Source organism: Cinclus cinclus, chromosome 1 (genome assembly GCF_963662255.1).
Source record: "Cinclus cinclus chromosome 1, bCinCin1.1, whole genome shotgun sequence".
NCBI lineage: Eukaryota > Metazoa > Chordata > Aves > Passeriformes > Cinclidae > Cinclus > Cinclus cinclus.
The window spans coordinates 28,364,872-28,390,554 of NC_085046.1; the positions used below are offsets into that span (position 1 = coordinate 28,364,872).

At 35.2% G+C, this 25,683-nt stretch overlaps 1 protein-coding gene across 1 annotated transcript in view; it reads right to left on the bottom strand.

Moving 5' to 3' along the window:
• AGMO (alkylglycerol monooxygenase) overlaps positions 1-25,683 on the bottom strand; it is a 192,260-nt gene that overhangs the window by 70,462 nt on the left and 96,115 nt on the right. The window contains exons 6-12 of the mRNA XM_062495363.1: positions 17,908-17,974; positions 16,424-16,489; positions 16,240-16,319; positions 15,184-15,318; positions 14,574-14,690; positions 7,552-7,634; positions 6,315-6,420 (exon numbers count right to left, since the gene is read on the bottom strand). Of these exons, the coding sequence (XP_062351347.1) occupies positions 6,315-6,420; positions 7,552-7,634; positions 14,574-14,690; positions 15,184-15,318; positions 16,240-16,319; positions 16,424-16,489; positions 17,908-17,974 (654 nt within the window). The remainder of the gene's footprint in view (positions 1-6,314; positions 6,421-7,551; positions 7,635-14,573; positions 14,691-15,183; positions 15,319-16,239; positions 16,320-16,423; positions 16,490-17,907; positions 17,975-25,683) is intronic.

The window sequence follows — 25,683 nt, forward strand, 5'->3', positions numbered from 1 at the left end:
TCCAACTTGTCTTGATTTTTGTTTTATTTTATGATTGTAAATAAACCCTGGAAAATTCCTTCCCTGATTTTACCACCTGAAACTGCAGCTGTTGGCTGACACTATCAAAGCCTCGCAATTCCGAACTCACGTGCAAATCTCATCAAGTGCAGACACTTCTAATTGATTCCAGAAGTTTTTCTTTTGCTAAGATCAGCGGGCAGAAGAAGAATAATGAGCAGCTTTTAAGCAGAGGGGGAAGGGTGTTGAGCTCAGGGAGTGGAGATTTTAAAAGCTCCAGCTCAACTGCTCTGCCAGAAACGCAGAGCAATTTTACGGTCAATTGGCCAGAGCATCTGGAACTATACATCATAGTCCTTAGTTGATGGTGGTGAAGCTGACTCTCAAACTGGCTAAGCCTAAAATCAGCAATGTCTCTGCTGTCACACCTAAGTGGAAACTAACTTAATCTACTGCCAGATTTTACTGTGACTTTTTCTAAGGGACATTGTTGCCCTTAGGGCAGTTGTCAAGAATATTAAAAGTCCAGTCCCTGGAATACACTGCATGGCACAGCAAACTTTCCTGAATGAAGTTAACAGAAAAAAACCTGATTACAACGTGTGTTTAATTCCATGTGTGTTGACAAGGCTTTTTATCATAGGCAGCGGAGTTTCCTTCCATCCCCTGTTTCACTTCTAAAATATATTTGAAATACACCAGCCAATCTAGTTAGGGTACAGAAACTGCATAAATGGTGAGGTCATAAATCATAGCACAGGGCATGGGGCTTTCACCTTAATGGAAACCAAATATGGGATACACGTCTCTTTGAAATGTGGCACAGATGATCTTAACGAGGGACCAAGAAAAAATGCTACAGAGCAGAAAACTATCATTGATGTGGAAATAAGTTCTTATGAGTAAATGTTTGTTTTATGTCTGTACTCATAAGTCAGTATTCCAACACTGGTAAATTATACTAAGAAACAAGTGAGGTAACAGCAACTCTTTGTATGATGAAAGGAGAAATAAGTAGTGCGATAATATATCACATTAAGAGGGACTTCTGTGGAACACAGCATATAGTGTAAATCAGTTCTTTAATAAAGAGATATTTTATATTTTAGCCAGACCAATTAGATCCTATGCCATAAGAAGTAGCAGAATTGCATCAAAGGTCAGAGAAGCAGTCCACTTGGTACAGAATACTGCCTCCAAAAGTTTTTGGAACAGCTGCATCTACCAAGTTTAGATACTCTGGAGGAGTAAATAAACAATCTGACCACAATAAAAGCTCATTTCTACCTTCATTAGTTAAGGAATGAATTACACCCTGCAGCTCAAGATTCTGTATATCTTCCAAAGCTGGTTATATTTCTAACGTACCACATGCCCACATAAAACAGAAAAGAAAACAAATCATTAATTCAAAACATCACACATGTATAAAACCTTCCTTTTTCTCTCTTTTCCACCATGAAAGTTGCTCTAGACTTTTTGTCCTTCCTACCTGTAAATTAATACATGCCAGCTAACGTGGCATAGCCAGGCAGTTCATTAAGTTGCAACGCAGAAGTCAGGATGAAAATATTTACTCTCAGATACAATGCCTTAGCTACAACTAAGGTAAAAGATAAACACATCAAGACAGACATCTATTTCCTCCTTCATCTTCCTCACTCCTAGCCTCTTAGTTTAAGAGTCTGAGTTGCAGCTACTATGAGAGTTGGTGAAAATATTTAAAACAAGAGTTCCAACAGCACATCAATGGTTCTCATTTCTACTTGCTCCTCATTAGTACTACTGTCAAATAACAGCCAGTGCTTGACCATATTCAGCTCATGGAATATGCTGGCTGATGCCAAACCAGAGCAGTTGGATGGAAACATTTTAAAGAGGTGGACCATCATCACAGATTTATTTTTACATATCATGCCTGTCACATAACTGAGCACACAAGCAATGTTTTCTACTACCTCCAGGTGCTTAGGAGGCTCCAGGCCCAGTCTAACAGAAAATGATTTGGCTTTAGTAATACACACAATCATCACATTATGCAGGCATGAAGTAATCAGCCTAAAGAAAGCTAACTAGCATAGGATGTGGCAGCACAGATTCTCAAAACAGCCACATCAGCTCTTCAAACTAGTCAAATATATTCCCTGACACTGAGGTTTTCATTGACTTCCACCCAAGAAATAATTCTCTTCAGATATAAAAATTTCCTCATATATCACCACTTTATTCTTAAATAAATAAATAAAACATAAAACCTCAAACAAACAACAACAACAACAAAAATTCACTCCCTCCCCCCTCCACATTCATCTAATCATACATATGTCATACATACAGGAAAAGGAATAGAAAATGCATGCTGAGGAATGTACACTGTCCCACCTCCTGTGGTCACTTTTGTAGTGATAATAGCTTCAAACTATTTTCTTGGAGAAGAAAAGGACACTGGGAGAGATCCCCATGAGTATATCATAGAATGAATTCAAATACAATAGCAGGGAGAGGACAATGTATTTAAATGATCAGAAAAATGACATAATTTTCATAAGGAACCAAATCCAGTAACACACAGCTTCAAAGTATCCATGAAGCCAACACTGTTTTTACTTGACTGCAGACACAGAAAACAACATACAAAGATTGCAGCTTTAGCAAAAGCAGAAGTCTTTCTTTCTTCCTTACACACCTATAACATGATTTAGCTTCCTCCTTCTCTGAGCTTTAGCACTAAGAAACTTTCTCACTCTGCAGCATATTGCATAACTTACCTGAAAAAAGTCTCTGTCTAGCAAAGTCAGCCCAGCTAGCAAAGCCAGTTAGTAGGGCAGGAAGAAGGGCAAGAGAATGGAGCCAGAGGGCAGGACTACTCCTTCTGCTCAAATTGCCATCTTCAGCTGCTTTTTTCACGCCCACCTGAGCTAATCTAATGGCAAAGTGGGAAAGGCTTGCTCCTTGTTTCCTCTGTTCTTCTCCTTTCTCTTATTGACCCCCTAGCTTTCTCTCCGTTCTTCTTTATTTCCCACTTAGTTTCCCCTCAGAAGGCATTCTTCCAATGCAGTAATTATGATAATTGTCTTCTTATGAGCCAAACATAATAATTTTCAGTTTAGCGAACGTATTTTTGGTAGTTAGAATACCCTTCAAATAGTATTGCAAAGATATGCTCTTCAGAAATCCTATCTACTGGTTCTAAGGCAGTCTTCAGAAATAGGAACATATGAAACAGAAACATAGTAGCAGAAAATCCCCCACACATATCAAAAATAGTAGCATACTTTTTCACTAATGATTGAACATGCTGTTAGTAAAATCAGTCTTGCACTTATCTGCTGCAATGTGCATCATTAACTTAAGAATTCTGAAAAAGAATTGTTAAAATTCTTGAAACACTTCTTCATCCTTAAGTAATTATGCCCTTGAAGGCCTAATTTATAGAAAAAGTCAACACAAACTCTTTTACATGATGTTGTGCTTTCACTGTTGAGCACTAGATTACTAAAAAAATGTTAATTTGGTAACACATGAGGATGAAGATGTAAAGAGAACATTTTTGAGCATATTATAGGTTATGATTACTAGAAATAGTAGATTAAAAAGATCAAAACTAAATCTAGGTGTATGTTAAAGAGAGCATATTTAAATGAGGACACCAAAATGATTAAATAAATTTAACTTGCATCTCTTTGCTTTAATTTACATCTCTTAAAATTTGTAAGAGAATGTGAAAGTGAAATAGAGCAAAAGAAGTTTAAAATCAAGCAGATTACTTATGTTATTATATTATGAAGGATAAACAACTTGGAATGATGAACAGAAACATTTTTTTAGGATAAATTTTAGACCTAACTTCTGGGGAAACTTCTGTTTATGTATTTCTTATGCTTTCTGGTATTGCTGTTTCAAAATGATCATGTCAACAGTGACGTAAAACATTAATGTTTGAAGACTTATCAACATGAATTGACAAATCTCCAGCAATCTCTCGGAGGTTTTTTTCCATAAATTCCATTAGACCCATAAGAACATGCCTACCATGCGTATAATGCATTGGGAATAAAAGTGGATCATTTCTTTTAAAAGTGGGTCATTTGTTTTAAAATGGGGAATACTTTGAAGTTCATTACAAATATTCCGAGTACAAAAAGGAAACCATTTTTTATTGTGAAGATGATGAAACACCAGAAGAAATTGTGCAGTGAGGTGATAGTAGCCTCATCCATGGAAATTTTCAAGATCAGGTTGATCAGGGCTCAGAGCAACATGATGTAGTTGAAGATGTCTCTGCTAATTGCAAGGGATTGGACTAGACAATCTTTACACTTCATACCCAAACTATTCTATTACTCTGTGGTCACAAAAGCTATTAACATATAATGAAATAGTTGATTTGTGATAAAATGTCAAGTGTGGAAATACTGACATCACTCAGAAACATTATCTATTCTGGTCTGCCCAAGAGCACATTATTTGAAAGACACCTGCTTTGTCAGTACTTTCAAAGAAAAATTGTGAGCAAGGTAGTCCTTTCTCTTGTTAAAAATGAACTATATAGTCAGTATCAAGCAAAGGACTAAAAAAAGAACAACAAAGAACCGTAATATGAAGGATAAAAGAATAAACAAAAGGAAGAAAGTACAGGAAAGTATGATAGAGAAGAACTCAAGATGACAATAAAGTATTTTAATGACAGAAACATGTAAAGAACAGAACAAGAACCACTTCATTTTATCTTCTTCCTCATGAAAGAGAAGGAAGCTATAGAATTCCCAATAAGCAATACGAATAATAACCTAATCTTTTTCTTCTACTCATTTCTTAGAAAAAGACACTTTTATATATGAATAAAGAACTCAGCAGGACAAGTATTAAGGATATATATTATAACATAATTCTCCCAGAGTTGAGTTAGAAAACCCAAATAATTCAAGTCTGAAAGCTATGTCTCAAGGGCAAGATAGACAGCTCCAAAATTTTAGGATTTGTTACTTCAAGCCTTTCTACTGTATTAGGCTACTCAGGAAATTTTACATTTTCCAAATTGTGTTTAAGTAAACCTCTAAAAACACCTTCTGAATTCTTGCAGACTCTTATCAGATGAATTCAAGATTCATTTGACTTATACACCAAAGCTTTGACAAAGTAACAAACAAGTAAGGGCGGAAATTAAACAGCTCTCCATTAATGGCATTTATCTAGCTTTAAGCATTGTCTAATAGCTATTGTTTTCCAACCCAGGCAGAATAAAACAAAACCAAAACAGAAGAAAAACACAACACACACACACACAAAACAAGAACCCAACTGACCAAAAAAAAAAAAACCCAAAAAAAACCCCCAAAAAGCGGAAAAACCTCCCAGAGCCACAGTAGCAGTAGAGCAGTAGATTTTCTTTTTCATTTTTCTAATTCCTTTTCCCTTAGAAAAGCAGGAGAAGCAAGACCACTACCAGAAACTTCCCACTGGGAAAGATGCTATAAATTTTGCATATGTTTGAAGTCAAAGGAACCATTTTGAACTTGTTTGAGTCTCAGTTCCTACTGTTTTATTTCATTTTTTTCTGATTTTAAGCCAAAGAGTAACTTTCTGATCAGGTTCTACTAATCCAGCCACCCATTCATAAACTTGTTGGTTATGAAAAACCGTTATTTTCTGGTAACTGACAGTAGGTAGTTTGGTAATGTTGTTCACATAGGAATACTAACAGTGACTATTGTTATTTTATTGTGATAATATTAAAAGACATATGAAATACCAACTGCACAGAAAAGGAAAATAATGAAAAGCAAAAGGCATGAACAGGATAAAAGTAAATGCTAAGAACACAAAGTAAACCACACATAATCAGACCATATGTCTATTCAGTCCTGCATCCACTCCTTGTCAAAGGTTAGAAGTCTGTTTCTCAGGCACAGGATTAATACAGAGCAAAATATTTTATATTTAAGTCTTCTAGTCTCCAAGAATTTTCAAATTTCTCCCATAAAAGGAGAATAACACAATTCAAATTCAGCAATGCATTACTATTACTCACTTCAAAGTATGTGGCCACAAATAAATTATTTTTTCAAGAAGTGGGAAATCCACTCTTTCATGACCTTTTTTTCAAGGAAAACTGGCATCTCAGTACCAAGCCTTAATAATTTCCTTACAAAATAGTCATAAAAAGTGAAAAATAATGAGACAAGAAAAAAAATAATACTCTATTTAAATAGCATAATGAAAAATAAGAAAGCAAACTGTAAATGTTTAATGTTTCTTTTGTAGAAAGATAAAAAAAATCTAGAATAATCAGCATAGACATAGAAATGTCTTACCTCATATGCATCGCTCAAGAAGGAAAACTGACTCCTAAAGTAGCCAAGTTTGTAAACACCTACGAAGATCAAACAGCGGATGATTTCCAAAATTCCTGCTTTGGACCTAGAAAAAGGATTCAATTCAGATTAACATCCAATCTTTTCTTCTTTGCTAAATTCAGTGATAAAGAGAAATTAGAATTAGTTTGTGACATCCTGAAATTACATCAAGTCATGTTTCTTAAATTTATAGTTACATTTTTATGGTATATACCTTACATGGACTTACAATCATGAATTTGCTGGTGGTGAGAATACCCATACTTGAAAAATATATTTGAACTAACACAAATGGAGCTGTATATTTAGTTACTGTCCTTTGATCTCAAAAATTACCATAACAAAATTCTGAAAACTGCTACAAAAGTAGTTCAGAATATTTTCGGTGGTCTACTTCCATAAATTTTTCCTAATTCCTCTTTATTAACTCCCTAGGTTATTCACATGTCCAGCGCATTGGCAGATTTTTACCTATCCTGAATTAAAATTGTTCAATCTGTAGAAGCAAAAGTTATTCCTTTCTGAAAACATAATGAACAGCAGGTGCAAAGCAGTACTGGCACCTCAGTCTCAAAGAAACTTCTATTCCACATTTCTTCTCTGTCAGGGCAAATAACTTTGTATGAAGTTATGGATGCTACTTATTCTTCTTTAGGGTCACAGTGCCCATATGGACTACTTCATAATGTCTCTCACTGGCCTGCTGTATTCAAGATCCAGTTTCATTTGAAGCCATACTGATTAAGTTTAGTCTCAAGTCTACACCATTTTTCACAATGATTTTGAGCCTACTCTGAGCTACACTGTGTGCTCTTCATATACCATCACTGTATCTGGCACCTATGGGCTTGCACAATCTGCCCTTGAGCAGCCTCAGACAGATGGCAGGTCCCACTCACGTGCCATTGTCCCAAACCCAGAGGAGTGGATAAATAAATGCAAGCACAGAAGAAGATGCGACAAACACATGCCAAAACTTTTCTGCAAGGGACAATACAGATGTAGTCACTACTTGCTATGGGAGCAATTCTGGATTTAGGTGCTGGCTAGTCATGTGTTATTTTCTAGTCAACAGACAGCCACCTGTGGGTCTAGGTAATTATGCTTCTTTATTGATATAATTTCTGAGATTTACATATAGTTACAAATAATCCATAATGAAAGAATAAAAAACACCACATATTTTGTATCTTACTTGTTCTCCATAAGCAGGCCAAAAGACACCAGGGACAGAATGATAAAGCCAATTCTCAGGAGGACTGTTCCCTGTGATAGTATCTGTTAAAACACAGACAAAAAATTCATTTAGAATAATTTTCTGTAGAGAAATTGAGTTATTATTGAACAGGAGCTTCAACTTGCTCACTGAGTGAAACTAATGTCCCTTTTAAAGTAATTTGCTTCTTTAAATTTTAGAAAAAATATCTGCTATGGATAGCACTCATATCTCCAAAATAATGTTTAATGTTATCCCCTTCTGTCCTATGTGGTTTTCTTCCCAAAGGTATTTGATTTCCTTTTGACTCTATTCAAGAGGGAAGAAACTTATTTCTTGATAAAAATCCTAGCAGCTCTGTTCCTTAAATTTCATATTGTTACCATATAACAGTCATCTTTGAATCCAAATGAATACAAAAGACAATGTACTTGTGAGAATAACTCACATGACATGATCATGTTTAAGAAGAAATAAAATTAATGTTTTCCCTTCATGACAACTCAACACTCGGTTCCCAAGTCAGCAAAACTTTTTAGCTCATATCATTAACTTCAACCAGACTTTAAACATTTTAAACTTTTAAACATTAACAAGTGCATGAGTACTTGGATGAATCGCAGCATGAGGACTTCTGTCCTTAAAATTTACATTAAAATAACATAAATAAAATTCAGAAAAGCAGAAATTATTTTGATTGTAAAGTTTTAATTTTTAAAATGTATCAAATATTTATTTTGTATTCTACACAGCTGCCTTTGAAAAATCAAATATTTAATCAGTTTTATTTTCCCTTCCTGATTTTGTTTCAAATATTAGTTTTGAAAAGCTTTTGTTTTTTTATTAAAACAAAACAAAACAAAACAAAACAGAAGTATTGGATCTGACTGGGGAAATCCTTTCTAGCTTCAGCAGCAAGAGTTTATGAATCTTGTGCTTCATTTGCAGGCAGTGGAAAAATAAAACTCCACAAATGCCTGCCCTGATTTCAATAAATCCCATTCAGTGACATGCCCAACTTCCTTTGGTCGTGGTCCCAACCCCTCAAAGAGATCCAAGGTAAGTATCTGTGAGCATGGGAGGCCACAGGAGGATATTCTCAAGTTTTACAGCTGTGTGAACTTAGAGTGCCCATGTTTGCAAAACACATCAAACCACACAGTCAGTCTGGGCGGGTTTCTGTTGTTTTACTGAAGCATCACAAACACCTACTTAGATATCCTCAACAGTTATTGAACAAAGAAAACTCAATCCCAGCAATGAGCAAGCTAAACAGCAGCCTCACCAGTTTACAAGCCAGAACACAATTCTCACAAATGACACCTGTCAAGCCACTCTGTTGCACAGATTTGTACCAGGTGAGAATCAAACTTACTACTGCATTTTCACATTACCAATCTGTTCCATTCCTCCTTATGATAAACTTTTCATCATTAGTAATAGGAGAAATTTGTTTTAAAGTGACAAAACATTTGGACAGAGCTTTTTTGTAAAACATCAGGCATAGACTCTATTTGAATTTAATTAAATGAGAAGTACTTTAACTGCTCATCTAGCTCTACTGAGTTCAACTTCCACTTCAGCTTCCTGTGTAAACTGGGTCACAGAAAAATTCAAGAAGTGAGAAAAGAAAAATATGATTTGGTACAGGCATGAGGGAACTCTGATAGGTTTTTCAATGTTACTTGTCTAATAAAGGAGTTTTCCAAGGAACAAAGACTGAAATTCAAGACTTTTCTACTTAAAGACTGTCCTTACTTTTAAGTTGAAAAATTACACCTTTTTTAAAATCTACCCATTCTTGCCAGGTGGGTCTAATTTTTCTTTCTCTCTACTGAGATACCAGATTGCCTTAAAAATGCTCCCACAGTGGTAGAGCACTATTCTGAGAAGCAAGGTGGTGTATCTTCTTAGGCAGGAAAGTGAAACATCAAATCCAGATTTCCATCAAGTCATGGGATTGCTACATTACAATATACAGCTAAAATCACACTTTGTGGAAAATGAATGAAATGACAATATGGTTTTCATACAAGTGCCAATACTTGTCTTCAGGAAGGACTCAACAGTACATGCTATGCATGAACAAGGGTGTCCCTAGTTTCCAGCTTTAAAGAGCTGCATACTTTCAAACTTTTCTGCCTTTCCAGTGCTCCCAAGCTGGCTAGCTTGTCCCAGACATCTGGATTTCCTTGTGACTCCAACTGCAGAAAACTGATACCACCAGATAAAATAGTGTAGATCCATTCTACCTGCCTTTAAGTTCACTGAAGTGCCTTAAAACCTGTTACTAACTTAAGCATTTGCTGAAACTCATGGAGAAAGCATCCTGGGAATGTGGGAATAACCTAATCATTTTGTGAATTCCATTTCTTGCCATTAACTAGACTACAAGCCTAAAGACTATATTTGGTAGTACATTAAGAGTTGGATTTGAGTGGATGATGGAAACACTTCCCAAAAGCAGACAATTTCAGGTCATATTTCAGTAGTGGTTTTACCCGTAACTTCTATCAAGGACTTTTTCCTTAGCTTAGAGATTAAATATTAATTTAATTAATGTAAAATAATTAAAACTTAATGTAAATTTTAATTTACATTGCTAGAATAGGAAAAATCATTAAAATTATCCCCTACATTTACCTAACACAGAAGAATAAAGCACAGACTAAGAACTTGAAAGGAAATTAATGAATTTCAGATCAGTTTTAAATATGGAGTTCCAGCAAAAAAAAATGGGAATAGAAATATATTTTAATGTCTCTCGTAAATCAGAAGAACTGAAGCAACCTTATGATTTTTCAAAAAATCAAACTCAAATATTAACAAGCTCTTATCTTTAAATCGTTAAAATGCTATATGAGGTTCTTTGGCATAAAAACTACCTGAGCCAGGTGTGATCCTATTGCAATGACTTGCTTTTTCAGGCCAATTTCCATTTACCTTCAGACACAGTCCTACTTGAACTACATTATTTTGAACACCAGCTATTTTTAAAACACATTATGGACAATATGCGCTGTGGCCCAAAATGTGAAGGACTGGAGGACTCTAAAGCACAACCTGCAGATCCTGGTTCATTTCAGATTGGCACTATCATCAGATTAATGCAAAAGCATCTCACTGTAATGCCTGAGCACAGTGAGGCAGCTTTCCACTTCCCAAAACATCAGCTTTTGGAGTGGTGAAGGGTGAGCCAGAAAGCCTTACTGGGAATCATGAAGGTAGAAGGTGCAAGTTACCCTTCACTGTAGGTACACACACCACATTCACATACAACAAAAAAATTCCCTCATTTGTACTTCTAGTCAAGGATTACCATGGAATTTTCAGTGAAATACACCATGATGCCATTGGGAATAATAGCTTTTAGAAAACCAGCCATATAGCATAATTTTTACCACTGTTAGTTTGCTTCCCTAACATTCTCTTACAGTTCCAGTGGTATAGTAATATGCTGCCTTGATTCTTTTATTTGCTTTCAAACATGTATCACCCTATGAAGGGGATGCTGGCAGCTAAGGCATCCATTTTCTAGGCATTACTCTACCAAAATCAACAAAATAGTCAGTGGGTTATATCATTAAACTAACATCATATATTAAATCTATGCACTGTAAGCAGCAGTGCAAAAAGAATGTGCCTTTTACACCTTCATTAGTGTTAGCATCCTTATTCCACTTAAACATATATGTATGGATGTATATATAAAATAAATGAGTATTTATATACTGGAGTATTTGTATAAACAGAGAAGCATGTGGGACCACAGCAGGTTCACCAGCTACAAGTCAGCCACAACTTTACAATGTGGTTATTGGCTGCAATTAAACAGAAAAAAATATTTCTGTTGGATTTTCATTACATTTAAAGCTTTAAAAATATCTTTGAGCCTTAAAAAATGGGGGGGAAGCACATTATAGATTCAGTAAGATGTTTATACAGCTTTTAATCAACTGAATGCCATAACATTATCATTTTCTGGTTTTTGGTAATCAAAAATAATTCATTTAAACAAAGGAAATGTTACTACAAATCTGTATTTAGATGAGCACTCAAATATTCAAAATTGACTTTTATATTGCAAAGAACCATTTTTTTAATCCCTTGGAAGAATAACATGGATGCATTTTCTCATTCTGACTCATCCAGTGGTTCAAAACTTCTAGGAATGATGTCAGCACATTTAATAAGTTGACAGTTGCCCTGCTCTCATACATCAGATCATCAGGTACATTCAAATTAGGAATGCTAATATGATGCTATGAATTTTCTATTGTTATGTGTCTTTGGCTGAATGAATTTATTTTAACTTAGAATTCCTGGAAAAAAATTGCTTATTCTTAGCAATATTACATACACTGTATTTGGTGATGCCTTACTGAATGGATAAATTTATTGTGTTCTTAACTTTCAAGAGATCTATTTTACTAATTTTCATCTAGTTGAAACTGCTCACATATTCATATAATTACAAGCACAGTAAATGTTATAGTATCTTTTAACAATAAAAAAGGACACTGCAAAATGTGTTTAAGGTGCACTTCACTTTGATTTATATGATACCTGAAGTTCTGGAGTTATGAGACTTTTGCTCTGAATGTACTGCAGTTTTACACTCCTAGCACTCTCCCTGGGACTGATCCAAATCCCATTTCTTCAAGGAGCTTTGGATCAGATCTAGATGTGCAGAGCTCAGAAAGCAATTTTTATTCACTGGATGTAGTGCAGATCACTATATAGAAAACAAACACTGTATGCTCTCTCCTGTGGAAAATATATATTTGTTCTTTCCTGTTTTGCTCTTTTCATAAGTTAAATGTAGGTCATTCAGACAGAAGGTATATGGTTGCTCTTTATGGATAGAGAAATTTAACACTTCTACAGGGCGTGAGACCAAACACTGAGCAACTGTAATCACTTGAGAAATGTAATAGCTGTGTGCTGTGTCTTATGGCTGTTATGAAATGGAACTTATACCTAAAGATGAGGAAAACAGTTAGTTTTCTCCATTTATGGAGCTATGCCACAGTTATGACATAATTCATAGCCAGACAGAACGTTCCAGTTGTATCCATAGACATTTCATAACTCAGTGTAGTGGAAAACTGATATTGAAGAAAGATTTTTTGCCAAGTAAAGTTATTCATACACAAGCTTCCTTCTCATGACAGCTTCCCCACTGTACTGCAAAGCAATGCTGGAACTCTGCCTTGGGACCAGAACTTTCTACACCCACGCTGAAGGTTTATGTCCTGAGATGAGGTGCTTCCAGGCCCCTGTGCTCTCCATATCCTTACTACCTTATTACCCTGCAGTTTTGTGCAGAGAATTTTCTAGCTGTTTTTCTACAATAAGTTCATAAATGGTGGATCTTCAGGATATTTTCTCCATGACTGAAGGGATTTAGTGGTTATCTGGGGCTTGGGTGCATTTTCAATTTCATTTATTACTTATTCTTAAACAGCTGCGGCTACCAGCAGATAAAATACTGTGGGCTATCCATTTTTCCTTTCAGGACCAAAAAAAGGTCAAAAGATAAAAGAATAAAATAGAAAAAAATCAGACTCCTTAATTCTGGCAGCTAAAATTAAAAAGAAAAAAAAAAAAGAAAAAAACCCCAACAGCAGAATGAAACAATTTTTCAAAACTCAAACAGTTTGATTCCTATGCAAATGTAGGAATCTAAAAGTATATCTGGAAAACCTTGCAGAGGTTTTTCTCAATATAGGAACATAGGCAAACGTATATACTGTTTGACTGGTATATTTTGGAGGTATTTATTAATACCTTTGGCTTAATTTCCTGTCCTTATAATAGGCTAAACCTCAGACGAATTAGTAGTCTTCTAATTCCCTGCAGCTGAAGTGACCCTTTGCAGTGGTAAACTTGGTACACAGAATAAATCCATACTAATCCAAAGAGTGTGCCTGAGGTAGCTTTTATATTATACCAGGAATGCAACATAGTGCAGTGTCCAATGAGGTGGGCAGGGGCCAGTGACCACTGTTGGCCAGGGGCTGGAGACTGCCAGGTGAGCATAACAGCACAAGGCTGAAGAACCCGAGGGACCCTTTGCGTTTTTACAGCCTGCCTACGGCAACGTGGGTGACACAAACACAGAAAGAACACTGCTGTTTATCTAGAGGGGTCTTAGAAAGGGTTCAAGAAGAAGAACAAAGGGCATTTTATCAAACTAATAGAGCTTTGTGTTGCTTCTGTGGGTCTTGAGAGGTCTTGGACTTATTTGTGGGAGTATTGTATGAATTAAATTCTGCTTCATAACTATGACATTTTCTCTTTAGTACACGAGGGAGAGTTATAAAGACAGGAAGAAAAAAAAGGAGCTTGGAAGGATGTGAAACCTTGGAAGCAGTTAATGTCTCATTTCTTCTAGGTGAACATGGCATTGTAGTTCACCTTCACATGCTGCCATAAAGGAACCAGTCACCACGGAGATCCCATCAGGCAAAGCTGTGGGGATAAATACATGCCTCTCTTTGCTGTGCTTCTATCAATGCTGTTGTATGTCAGAGATTGGAAGAAAGATTTGTCCTGACTTTGTGCTCCTCCAGCTCTGAACTCACACTGACACCAACCTACCCATCTGCAAGCACTGCAACACTTTTGCGATCTTCCTTTTAAAGCCTGGGCATCTAATGGTATGATCAACCTTAAAATCTTAAAACTCCCTAGTTTCAAGTCCCATGAGGTTCTAAAAACTGAAGCAGACACATATGTCTTCTGGGCAAATTATTTATATTAAGTAAATAGCTGATACGGTTAATAAAAACTGTTTACTAAACAATATCAAATGTATATTTAACAGCATGGAATCATATATTTAGTCATTTATGCTAGTTCATTTTACAGAATCTAATTATTATTTCAATAGTTCAAATAAGATGTGAGTTGCTTGTAGAGCCACTGCCCAATCCTTTGATATTTAAACATGTTGTGTGTCATTGTCATACTATTTTATAAAGGAAGGAATTACTTACAGTAATAGAAGCAAGAAGTTCGGTGTACAAGTCCACTATTACAGCAAAATGTACAAGTGCATAGCAATTAAGATAAGCTGGTACATGTGGATTGAAGGGAACTTCTTTTCCAGTGATCTGTATAAAGCAAAACAGTTACTTGCCTTCAAGAGTGACTTGTTCTAGCCTGTTTCACCTTAATGTTCTTTACACTTAGAAATACAAAAGGGGAGACAGATAATTGAAGAAAGATAATCTACTGTCAAATTTATGTAGTATGTAGTCTGAGACAGAGTTTAACTTTGTGTGTTTATGCATGTCCACAGGTGAAAAAAAAGAGAAATTACAGTACTCCATAGAAAAAAAAAATGAAAATCTCCTCAGGAAATGAATTAAAAAAAAAAAAAAAAAAAAAAAGCTTGCTTTTCCCTTCAAATAAAAAGAAAAAAACCCTACAGCTAAAACATTCATTTCCTTCAGTTTCTTTTCCCAATTCATCTTCCCCCATGCTTTATGACTGCTAATTTGCTAATTTAAAATAGCATGTGTAGAGTTTTTAACATTGATCCAGTAGCATTAAGAGGTCCAAGTAAATTACACACAACTGAAAGCCTGTGCATGTTCTATTTACCACTGGGATTTCCTCAGGAAGGCCAAGTCTAGGTTTGCCTGGTCCCCAGCCTGGCCCTTTGAATATGACAGAAAGCTTATTGCAGAATCCAGGTGTGGCCCAAAACGTGTTCCAAATATGAGCCAAGGGACGTAACTGGAAAAAAAAAAAAGAGTAAGTAATTTTTCATTGTTAGCAAAATAAAGATTAATAAAAGATTGCATTTTATTAATTTTTAGTTTTCAAATAAATGATTTTTCAAACTCTGTAAAGAGAATAAGTTAGGAATAGATGAAGACAGTTTAGAAAACCTGGCTGAAATAGGCAAAAGCAATATGAAGGCCTTGGTTAACTTGGTGAGGATTAAAATTACTTCTGCTCAGAGAAAAATCTGTTTTTCCATCTGTGTCTCCTGTAATCACTCCTGAGTATTTAGTGGTATATTGTACAGCTATATTTATGCTGTATGATTTGGTTACTGGGACCTTGAAATGACATACCCTCAGTAACTAAATTACTTAGTATCTGACTGAAATGCATATAATTGCACATCCTCACAATTTCCAGCCCCAACAGCCCTGACAGTAAAATTTTGTCAGTAAAATTTCAGAGATTTGTCCTTGGATGAAGAATCATGAAAAGCAAGTATGGACTCCACTGCTTCTCATGTTTTTGGCAGAGAATTTTTACCTACCTTAAGTGAAACCTGGACTGATAAATCTAAGAAGCACCACACTAATTAGTTTTCTTTTTTCTTTATTATATACTTTTGTCTGTGCTTCACTATGTATTGCACTGCAAAACACATCTCATTTAGTCCAACAGCTTATATATCACTGTTCTAATTATTTGTTAATTTTTACTGTTATATATTTTCATGATTACTACAAGCTCTGCATATACTCAATGCAGTGACCAAAAATGGCTGTTTCATAATGAAATACTGAAGAAACTGTAGATAATGTAATTGACTGCTCAGCAATGCAAGGATGGCCTCAACTGTGCCTAAGAGAGGCATTTCTTTTGAATATGACTGAAGGTTGAAGATATCAGAATCAGTGACACAAACTATAGCACCTGGAGCATGATGGGATCAAATGAATTTACTGGATGTGTTAAGCCATATACAACTTTCGCATCTTCAGCCTCAAATGTTCCTGACAGAAGAAGAAAAAAAGGAATTACAAACAATCATATTTAAAAGTATTCATATTTTTGCCACACTGACTAAACATGACAGAGAGCACCTTCTGTTACTTACCAAATATCCTGTCCCAGATAATGAGTGTGCCACCATAATTTTTGTCAATGCAGTAAGGATTTCTACCTATAATAAAAATCAATAATGAGACAAGCAATAGGATAAAGTATAATACTAGGAACTGAATTATGATGGAAAATCTAACCCACCACTCCTCCTACTCCTACATGTTTTTTTCTTTAGTAGCCTTAATACTCTCTATTCAGATTCAAACATACAAATCCAATGTGTCATGCCTGAAATTTCTGTGAAATTCGGAGAGTAAAACCAGGTCAAAATATATTTATAAAAGACAAACTAAAAAGCAAAGAAAAATTATTCCACCAGTTTATACCTAAGGAAATATATGCAAAAAACATATATGTGTAGTCATCTCATTAATATCTGTCAGATGTCTCTGTGTCATATGTTTGATCCTGCACAATTAATTTCAGTGTGAGGAAAACTGATCCTTCTGTGCTTTCTAGGGATTGTACTTGTATATAAGCAGTCCTCTCAAAGTTATGAGTGAAGAAACATTGGTTACACATCCCTAGGTTTGTGGAGATAGTCTGGAGCAACTGTACAGCTCCTGATCCATAATGATTCAGTTAAATCCCAATCAGGATGAGAGCATTATTTCAGATTTACAGTTGAGCAAATAAGAGCATAGTGTCTCCCTGAGGATTACCAGTAGTTGTGCAAATTTTAAGGACTAGACACTTACAGCACCACTACTGTGGATACAGTGATTGTGAGGATACAATAAACATTAGTAACATCCTCTGTACATCTAACTCCATTCGAGTCTGTTTCAAATTATTCTTCCATTCCCCTATTTTTTTTTAACTTACTATCTCTGTACCCTGAATGAGCTAAGGACAGCTGTGAAATCCACTTCTACTTCTCAGATATGTTCATGACTTTTTCCAGAATGCAGTGAAGTTTTTAATACAATTTACATATGCAGTACAGTCTTGAAGGCCTCTGAATACTGATTAAAAAAAAAATCATGCACTTCTTTGAAGTGAGAGCTACCAATAATTCAAACAGGTGAAATAAAATTCCACTAAATTATTTAAAAGTTCTTCTAAAACCTAACCATGTTTTTCACATATACAGTGCTCGAATTTGAGTACAAAAGTGTGTTTGTTGATGATTCAGTAGTCAGGAAAGGATGAGATATTTTTCTATCACTCTTCATACTTAAAAACATGGAATTTTTTTGCACCAAGTCTTTAAATTATTTCGTGTTACCCAGACTTCATTTCTGCTCAATAATTAATCTTAAACATAAAAATGTTTAAATTAAACATAAGTTCTGAATATTTTTTTTTTAAATGTGAAATTTTTAACTGAACAAGGACCTCTTCTGAAGTAGAGGTCAAAATTAAAATCTTTCAGAAAAACTGATTTTACAGTACAATTTTACTATATTACTAATACTATATAAATAGTGAACCTGAGGGAAAAAAAAGGAATAAGAGGTTCCACTTTTATCTTACCATGATGAACTCTGTGATGACTGGGAGTATTAAGTATCCATTCCAGAGGCCCAAGTTTGTTGATAACCTTAAAAAATGTAACATTTTAATGAATTTGAAATACTGTATAAGACCAAGAAGAAGTCGGGAAAATAAAATGAGGAACAGATAAAGAGAGGATATTTATCTTCTGGACAACTGCATAAAAAGACAGAAGTGCGATATTTTTTTCTGAACCATTTCATTGTATTACACTTACAAAATTTTTCATTTAAAAAAACCATTAAAGTTCAAGTTACAAATTAAATTTCTTTTTGATCCAGAAGCTAATTTCTTTTGACGTAGAAGTTTTTTTTTTCTTATTGTTTTTATCATTTTTCCATGAGAATCTTTGAGCGAATTGGCAATCATTAACCGATAATAAAATGGAATTACAGGGAAGTGATTTTCCCCATGCACCAGAAAAGCACTGGTGAGGCTGCACCTTGAGTACTGTGTTCCAAGAAAGGACATTGAGATGCTGGAGCATGTCAGAGAAGGGCAATGGGGCTGGTGAAGGGTCTAGAAAACATGTCATGTGAGGAGCAACTGAGGGAACTGGGATAGTTTAGAAATCTTGTGAAAAGGAGGCTTGGAAGGACTTCACTGCTCTCTAACTCCCTGAAAGGAGGTTAAAATAAGGTGTGGGTTGGTTTCTTCTGCCACGTCCCAAATGAAAAGACAAGAGGAAACAGCTTTCAGTTGTGTCAGAGGAGGTTCACACTGGACATTATTAAAAAAAAAAATCACTGTCGGAGTGTTTAGGCATTGGAGTAAGTTGCCCAGGGCGGTGATGGAGTCACTATCTCTTGAAAAGTTCCAGAGGCATCTGGATGTGGCACTTGGGGGATATGACTTATAGGTGATTCTTGTGATGCTGGGCTGATGGTTGGACTTGCTGGTCTTGAAGGTCACTTACAACCTTGATGATTCTGTGATTCCACATGAACTGTCCATTCCATACTAATTTTTCTTATCCATTTCCAGTGACACTGCTTGGGATTCAGTGCAACTCCATGATACCAGTTATGGAAAGATGTTATGTCTGCAAATAGCTGGCATTGACTAAAAAACAACTACTCCTTCTCCCTTCAGTATATTTGACTGTTTGTTTCCTCTACCAGTAACCTTCTTTTACCACAGAACAAATGCATTAACACAAGTGCATTAACACAACAAACCTGACTGGGGAACTGATGCAAATCAAAACTGCTTTTGTTTTGTTTTTCTAAGTTAGTTTAAATGGATCAGTTCCTGATTTTGGTCCAACATATGGTCACAAATACACTGTCATGAGCCGGAGGCATGAAAAGACAGTGGATCAGCATAAATTCACCATGGAGCTACAATCCAATACAATGACTCAACAGTAAAGAAAGGTAGCCTTGATCATTTTAGTACCAAACCAAAAATTATAGAAAGTATCCATTGCCAAAAGCCCAGTGTTTCAAGCTTTGTCAGAAAATGCTGACAAATTAAGTTTGTGTCATCAGGATTTCTGCTAAATTAGATACTCCCAGTTACTATGGATTTAGAGGAAAGTCAGCACTGACTTCAAATCTGGTACTTTGGTTAGCTAAACAGAAAGGTGTGGACACCTGAACACAGCAACCATTCTTTAATCCCAAACCCAAACTCATCTGTCACAAATGGATACAATCACTGAATGACCATAAAGGACACCTATTCACAATATATTCTGAAACAGTATTTATTCACCATGTCTGATTATGGCCATAATTTCCTGCAAATAAAAGGGAGCAAGGGGCATTAAAGCAGCTAAATAAAAATGCTTAGACCTTAAGAAACAAATCCAAGAATCTATAATTCTTTTCCTTTTAGAGAATTTAATTAGTAAATTAATATTCATACTGCCAGAAGGGGTGATCTGTAATATAATAATAGAGATAATAACGCACACCAAAAAAAAATTTAGAGGGCAGTCATTACTCATGAGAGTGGGTCCATTCATCTAAAAAGGATTTTCATTCCTATAAGGTTTACAGAACAAAGTCTTGAAATATGGCAGTTCCATGTCTCTAATTTACAGTTCTGCAAGTGTAAGCAGATTTAGGTTCAAAAAGCAGACTAGGATATTCCTCAGATGTATTTAAATCATTATGAATCATGTAAATATAATAAAAGGAAAAAAAAAACTTTTTTCATTTTTTCTCTTCAATAGCAGCAAAAAGAACATCTACTTAACTGGTTAAGTAGAGAATTTCTGTAAGTAAAGGAGTAAAGAAATACAAAAATTCTTCACGTACAGAGAACTGCCATATTTGGACCATCTTTCTCAAAATCCTGCTCACATTTGACTAGAAAAACAGAATCCTGAGACAAGTTGTTTTGTTTCATTTAACTCAGAGGCCAAGGACAACATAAGCAGGATCAGCTCTCCCTCAAAGTAAATTCAAGTCTGAAAAGACCACCTAAAGGTAAGAAACGATCCATCATTCATGCTAGTTCCATTTTCTGCCTTTCTCAAGGAGAACATCCCACTGCTTTAAGATATGTGAGATGTGAGCCTTAAATGAATTTAATCTGAGACAAATGTTTTGAATTGAACTGCAGCTCAGCACCTGAGAGAGCACTGATTTATATAACAGACCACAACTAACTTTGATCCAGTTAATTTAATACATTTTTAGCTCAGTATTTTAACAGTTTTTGTAAAAATAAACCTAGCGTGCACTAGAAGAGCAGGGAATCAGTAAGGATTAGCAGTCTTCACCTTTATCCTACAGGTGGATTATAACAAAATGTCCTCAGAATGAATGCCTTCAGGTCTCAATACCCAGCTGTTGAATTAAAATTTTAAACCTAAAATTCATCCTTTGGAAAGTCTATATAGTGCATCCTTATGCTAAAGCAGAACATTTGTCTTGGAACTCTCTAAGGACCTCAGAGTAAAACTGTATACAAATTTATATGTAAAACTTCAAATAAATTTTTCTGACTAACAGTAGTGGAATTATTTTCTTTGGATAATGAAACTGCTCTCATCCTTTAAAAGTCTTTCTTTGAGTGATGACATTTGAAAATCTACTGAAAGATCTTCATGGCATAATTAGTGATTGAGATCCAAGCCTACTTTCATTCATTATTCACTCAAGGTCACCTCCATTGAAAAGACATTTTAGCCCCACTCTGACAAAAGTTTCATCTGAGACAACAATTATAACCACATGACTTTAAAACTCAGAGGGGGTGCAGAACTCTGAACCTGATGAAGAAAAAAATCAAGGATGTTGACATTAACAATCCATAAATCAATGCTTTGTCTAAAATACATAAAAAATATTTTACCACCAGATAGTCAAAACTGTACAGGGAGCTATTTCTAGAAACTTCCTTTGCCATCAGTAAGTTTACTTGTAGATATTTAGCTCACTCCTAAAAAAAAATAAAAACTGCTGTTGGAGGAAAAATTTTGGTTCAAAAAAATTTATAAATGTAAAAATGCTATAAATATAACTTTCCAAGAAAGAGAACTATATCACCACTGAAAAGCTGAATTTTGAAGGCTCATGTAGCACTTACATGGCAAACAACATTCTGTATTCTGCCATCTTCCTAGGGCAAAACTCCTACAAGCAGATTTTTCACCAAAGTGAATTGGGTAGGATAGCAGGACCATTTTTGCCAGACAAGATTCTGACATGGTCATGTCAAGCTGACAGGAACTTAGTGCAGTCATATTGAAATAAATTAATTTTCAAAGAACTGACTCGTAACAAAATTTAATCTGGTGTACAAACAGCCCTGGTTCAAAAGAATATCCAGAGAGAAGACAGGCAGTGGAAGGTATTCCACCTACCCATCTACCTTTCATCTGTCAGTCTATCCTCATTTCTGTCTCTTTATTATGTCCAGACATTCTCCTTGGAAAATGGCACTTTCAACAGAGCTCATAAGCATTCTTTGTAGCAGTAACCTGGTTTACACTGCAGTTCCAACCAGTCACCAAAGCACAAAACCTACTAAGTTTCATTCAGACGGATAAACATTTTCAGCTTATAGTACCATTGTATTCAAATTGGTTTCTTAGAGTAAGAGCTTTCACAATGTTCACTTATCAGGAAAAAAATTTAAACCTTTTAAAGAACACCAAATAAATGTGATAAGGAAACCTGCTTAGTTTTTGATGCTTGTAATTGAGATTTTAATTTCTTAAAATCTGCTACTCTAATTTTTGTATCTGACCTTTTTATTGGAAAGTATTCTAAAAATCAAAACATCAAGAGCTGTAATGCCACTGTTCAATAACCCTACCATCAGTACTTCAAACCTTATTTTATATTACTTAAAAGAAAAAAAACATGCTTGTAAACATAAAATATTCTTATTCCATATATTATCACCTTAAAGTGATTTGAGGAATACAGAAAAATAGCTATTGATCTCCTAAAAGTTGAAATACCCCAATAGTTGTCCAAAGATAACTTTATCTGTATTTTGACCAATATAACTGGGGGTTTACATTTGCATTTGTTTCCCTGATACAGACACCTACTGTTCTAAATCAGCTCCAGTCTCAAATTTTTCCTTTCTCAATTAACACATCACGTGCACCTCAACTCCCATGCCAGTGACCCATAGATGAACTGCAACATTCCAACAAAACTTTTCCTGTTTCCGTTATTTTTTAACATCCCATTGCCACCGAAAAAAAAAAAGTTTCACTTGTCAAAATCTTTACAAATGGACTCAAACTACTTGCATATCAAATATGTAGGCATCTCATATATATATATAGTTTATGAAAGTTTTGTCCACAAAACATGTATTCTTCTTTCTTTGCTTTCTTAAAAAAACAACATATTTCCTCTGTTATACTTGGGTTCACCAAACAATAAAGCAGAATTATTAATGATAATTGAAGTAATTCCTGAAGCAGTATAATAAATAAGGCATGCTTAGAAGTATTTTTCATACATTACTGAATAAAATATCCTAGAATTGAAATTTTCAAATATAATGAGAGCTAAGTGTTTTTTTCCTACAATAGTTGTTCTTGTATAAAGATGTTTCCTTTGTGACAGCAATCCCTTGCCTAAAGGGAAAGAACATTATGCAATATCTCTTGTGGCATGTAAGCACCTCCGTTTGCGGTCTCAGAGTTTGTCAGCACCAAGGGAAATCTTTATTGCCTGGTACCTGCACCACTTCAATGTAGTTCTTGTTTAAGTAATGAGAAAAAATCGTGACATGAAATCCAAGGGAAACTTTACATCTTGTGTAACAACTCCTCCTGTCACCACTACCACATGAATCTTTACTTAGCTCTGTTTCAACATCAATGTTAGGAAGGAATGTCAACTGAGTAGAACAGGCAACCTTACAGTAAAACCATTCGCATATAAAAAGTTCTGGGTTGATTTTTTTTTTCCTTTGAGCATAAGGAAAGCTGTTTGTAGCACAGCATTATTTTCAATATCATAGTGTTACTGATCTACAGGACAAGAGAGGGTAAATTCATCCCTGGAGCATCACTAAGGAGCACTCTGAACTCAATTTTGGGCTTTCTATTAGACTAGTTGGTAGTAAAACACATATTACAAGTCATATTCTCATCAAAATCAAGGTAAGATTCTTATTCCTGGTATATAAATCTGTATTTCAGACAGTCTGGTGGGGAAATTCTAAAAGATGACCTTAATTACATTCCCCAGTAGAGCTGCTGTGTTAATTCAGGACAACACACCCATGTATTTATACAGATGGCTCTGGTGACCAGATTTGCCATGTAAAATCTCTACAGGGAAGCTGAGGAAAGGCAGAACTCCTAGGATATGTGCTCGTCTGCCAGTTTCACACTTTGAAATCCTTGGCAAACTCTGATTTATACACCGCCAACTGTTTTCCTATCTGATTAGGCAGTTTTCTACTCCAGTAAGCATGTAAAATGGATATAGCTGAATTTCCACACTGAGGAGTGAAAGAACAATATTTATAGTTTAGAAATAAAACAAGTGAGAGGAATCAGGCCTGTTGGGATCATAAAGAGTTTCATAGAGAGTGAATTTCTGATAAATCTGGATTGTAGGAATGGGAGGTGAAAGCCTAGTTTTAATGGACAGTGTGGTTTAGGGCATATTTATATAATAAACATGAAGACTCAAGGAATGTGCCTATAATAAATTATCTTGAAAACAGGCTGTTGTCACTTTTCATTGTTTTATACCTCAAACAAGAAAGCAAGGTTTGAATCAAGTTGGCATTAACATGAATATTTAATTTAACTGTTTCAACAAGTGGATGCAACCTTTCTGGTTTTTTTATAGGTCAAATTAAGCCTTGTGGGAAAGGTGAGCAGATATAGAAAATTTCAATCAATTTTTCCACTAAAAAGGAAAAAACTTAGAGTAACTGATTGGTTTAATTGCAGCATTACAAATAGCAGAGCATGGAGAAGTCACACTTTGAGTCATATATCAAGTTAAGCATTTTAAACAAACTACAGGAGAAAAATTGCTATACAATTTCAGTATTTTTCAGCAGCCTGACAAATACATTCTGGCAATTGCAGGGAAAAAACCCCCAAAAGTCATAAATCAGTATGCCAGTCCTGAAATAAACTAAAATATAGCCAAGTGAGGTTCTTCATCTTCCATTTTAAACAGATCAAAAAACCAGTCAGCAGCCTATACTTTATGATTTTAACAAAGGGCCTTTCAAATTTTCTGTTGGCTTTGAAGCTATAACTAATTTAAATAGATTTTCAATGAGTACAAGTTATGAGAAAAACTAAAGGCTGTTATGTGTAATACATTAAGATGGAAAAAGAGGGGTTTTTTTTTTACAAAGAACAGTATCTCTAACATTATTAATGTGGTATCCTTTCATTATTACATTAATTTATTTGGTAAATGAGTTGCTCAGATTCCTTTTCCAGGACGCAGAAAGTACTGGACTCTGTGAACATCTTTAAGCATCTCACTTCACTTTTATCTTGCTAATTTTCCAGGGACATAATACACAGAAGTGACTTAAATAAAATTCTTTCAGTACAATCTTTAGTTTTAGGGTTTCTGCAGGCAGATTAGCAATAGTCAGGCCCACTGTTGCTAAAGTAAACATTTCACAGCTGTCACTTGCAGAAAGTCTTTGGTGCAAGGAGCAGAAACCAATGCTCAAACTCAAGGACATAACTATTAGGATCCAAATTGAAGTTACTGATTATATTTTTCCCCATAAACTTTTTATTTCTGGCCTCACTAGTGACCCAGCTTCAACAGGGATAGGGGAGGATTCTTCTGTCTGGATTATGGCCCATCAGATGTGAACCACCAACATAACCCTATTATCGTGGGGCAGGATTGAAATGAAAAGGATCATGGCTCCTGTGCTACAGGAATTCAGAGCTAGTGGGTGCACAGCATAGTTAAAATAGGAGTTTGCACACAGTTAAAATAGGAAGCTCATCCCGGCACTACTAAAGTGTAGCGTTGTCATTCTGAATCATCACTGAGCTTTTAGATGCCAAGGAAGGAACTCCAAACTTCACCCTGCTGTTTTTCCTGATTATACTGCGTTCAAGTGAAGCCTACACCTAGCAGGACAGGAACAGTGTGCTCTCTTATTAATGTTTTTTTTCTCTCTCTTTTGTTATTCTTTTTATTTAAAACAAAAAGCAGAGTTATATGCCTTATATATCTAGAAAGACAATACTTTTCTCCCCTCATGGGGCAAGTGAAACATGGAAAACTGGAACATATTTTACAGTTATTGCAAGTATTTGTGTTTAATGATAGC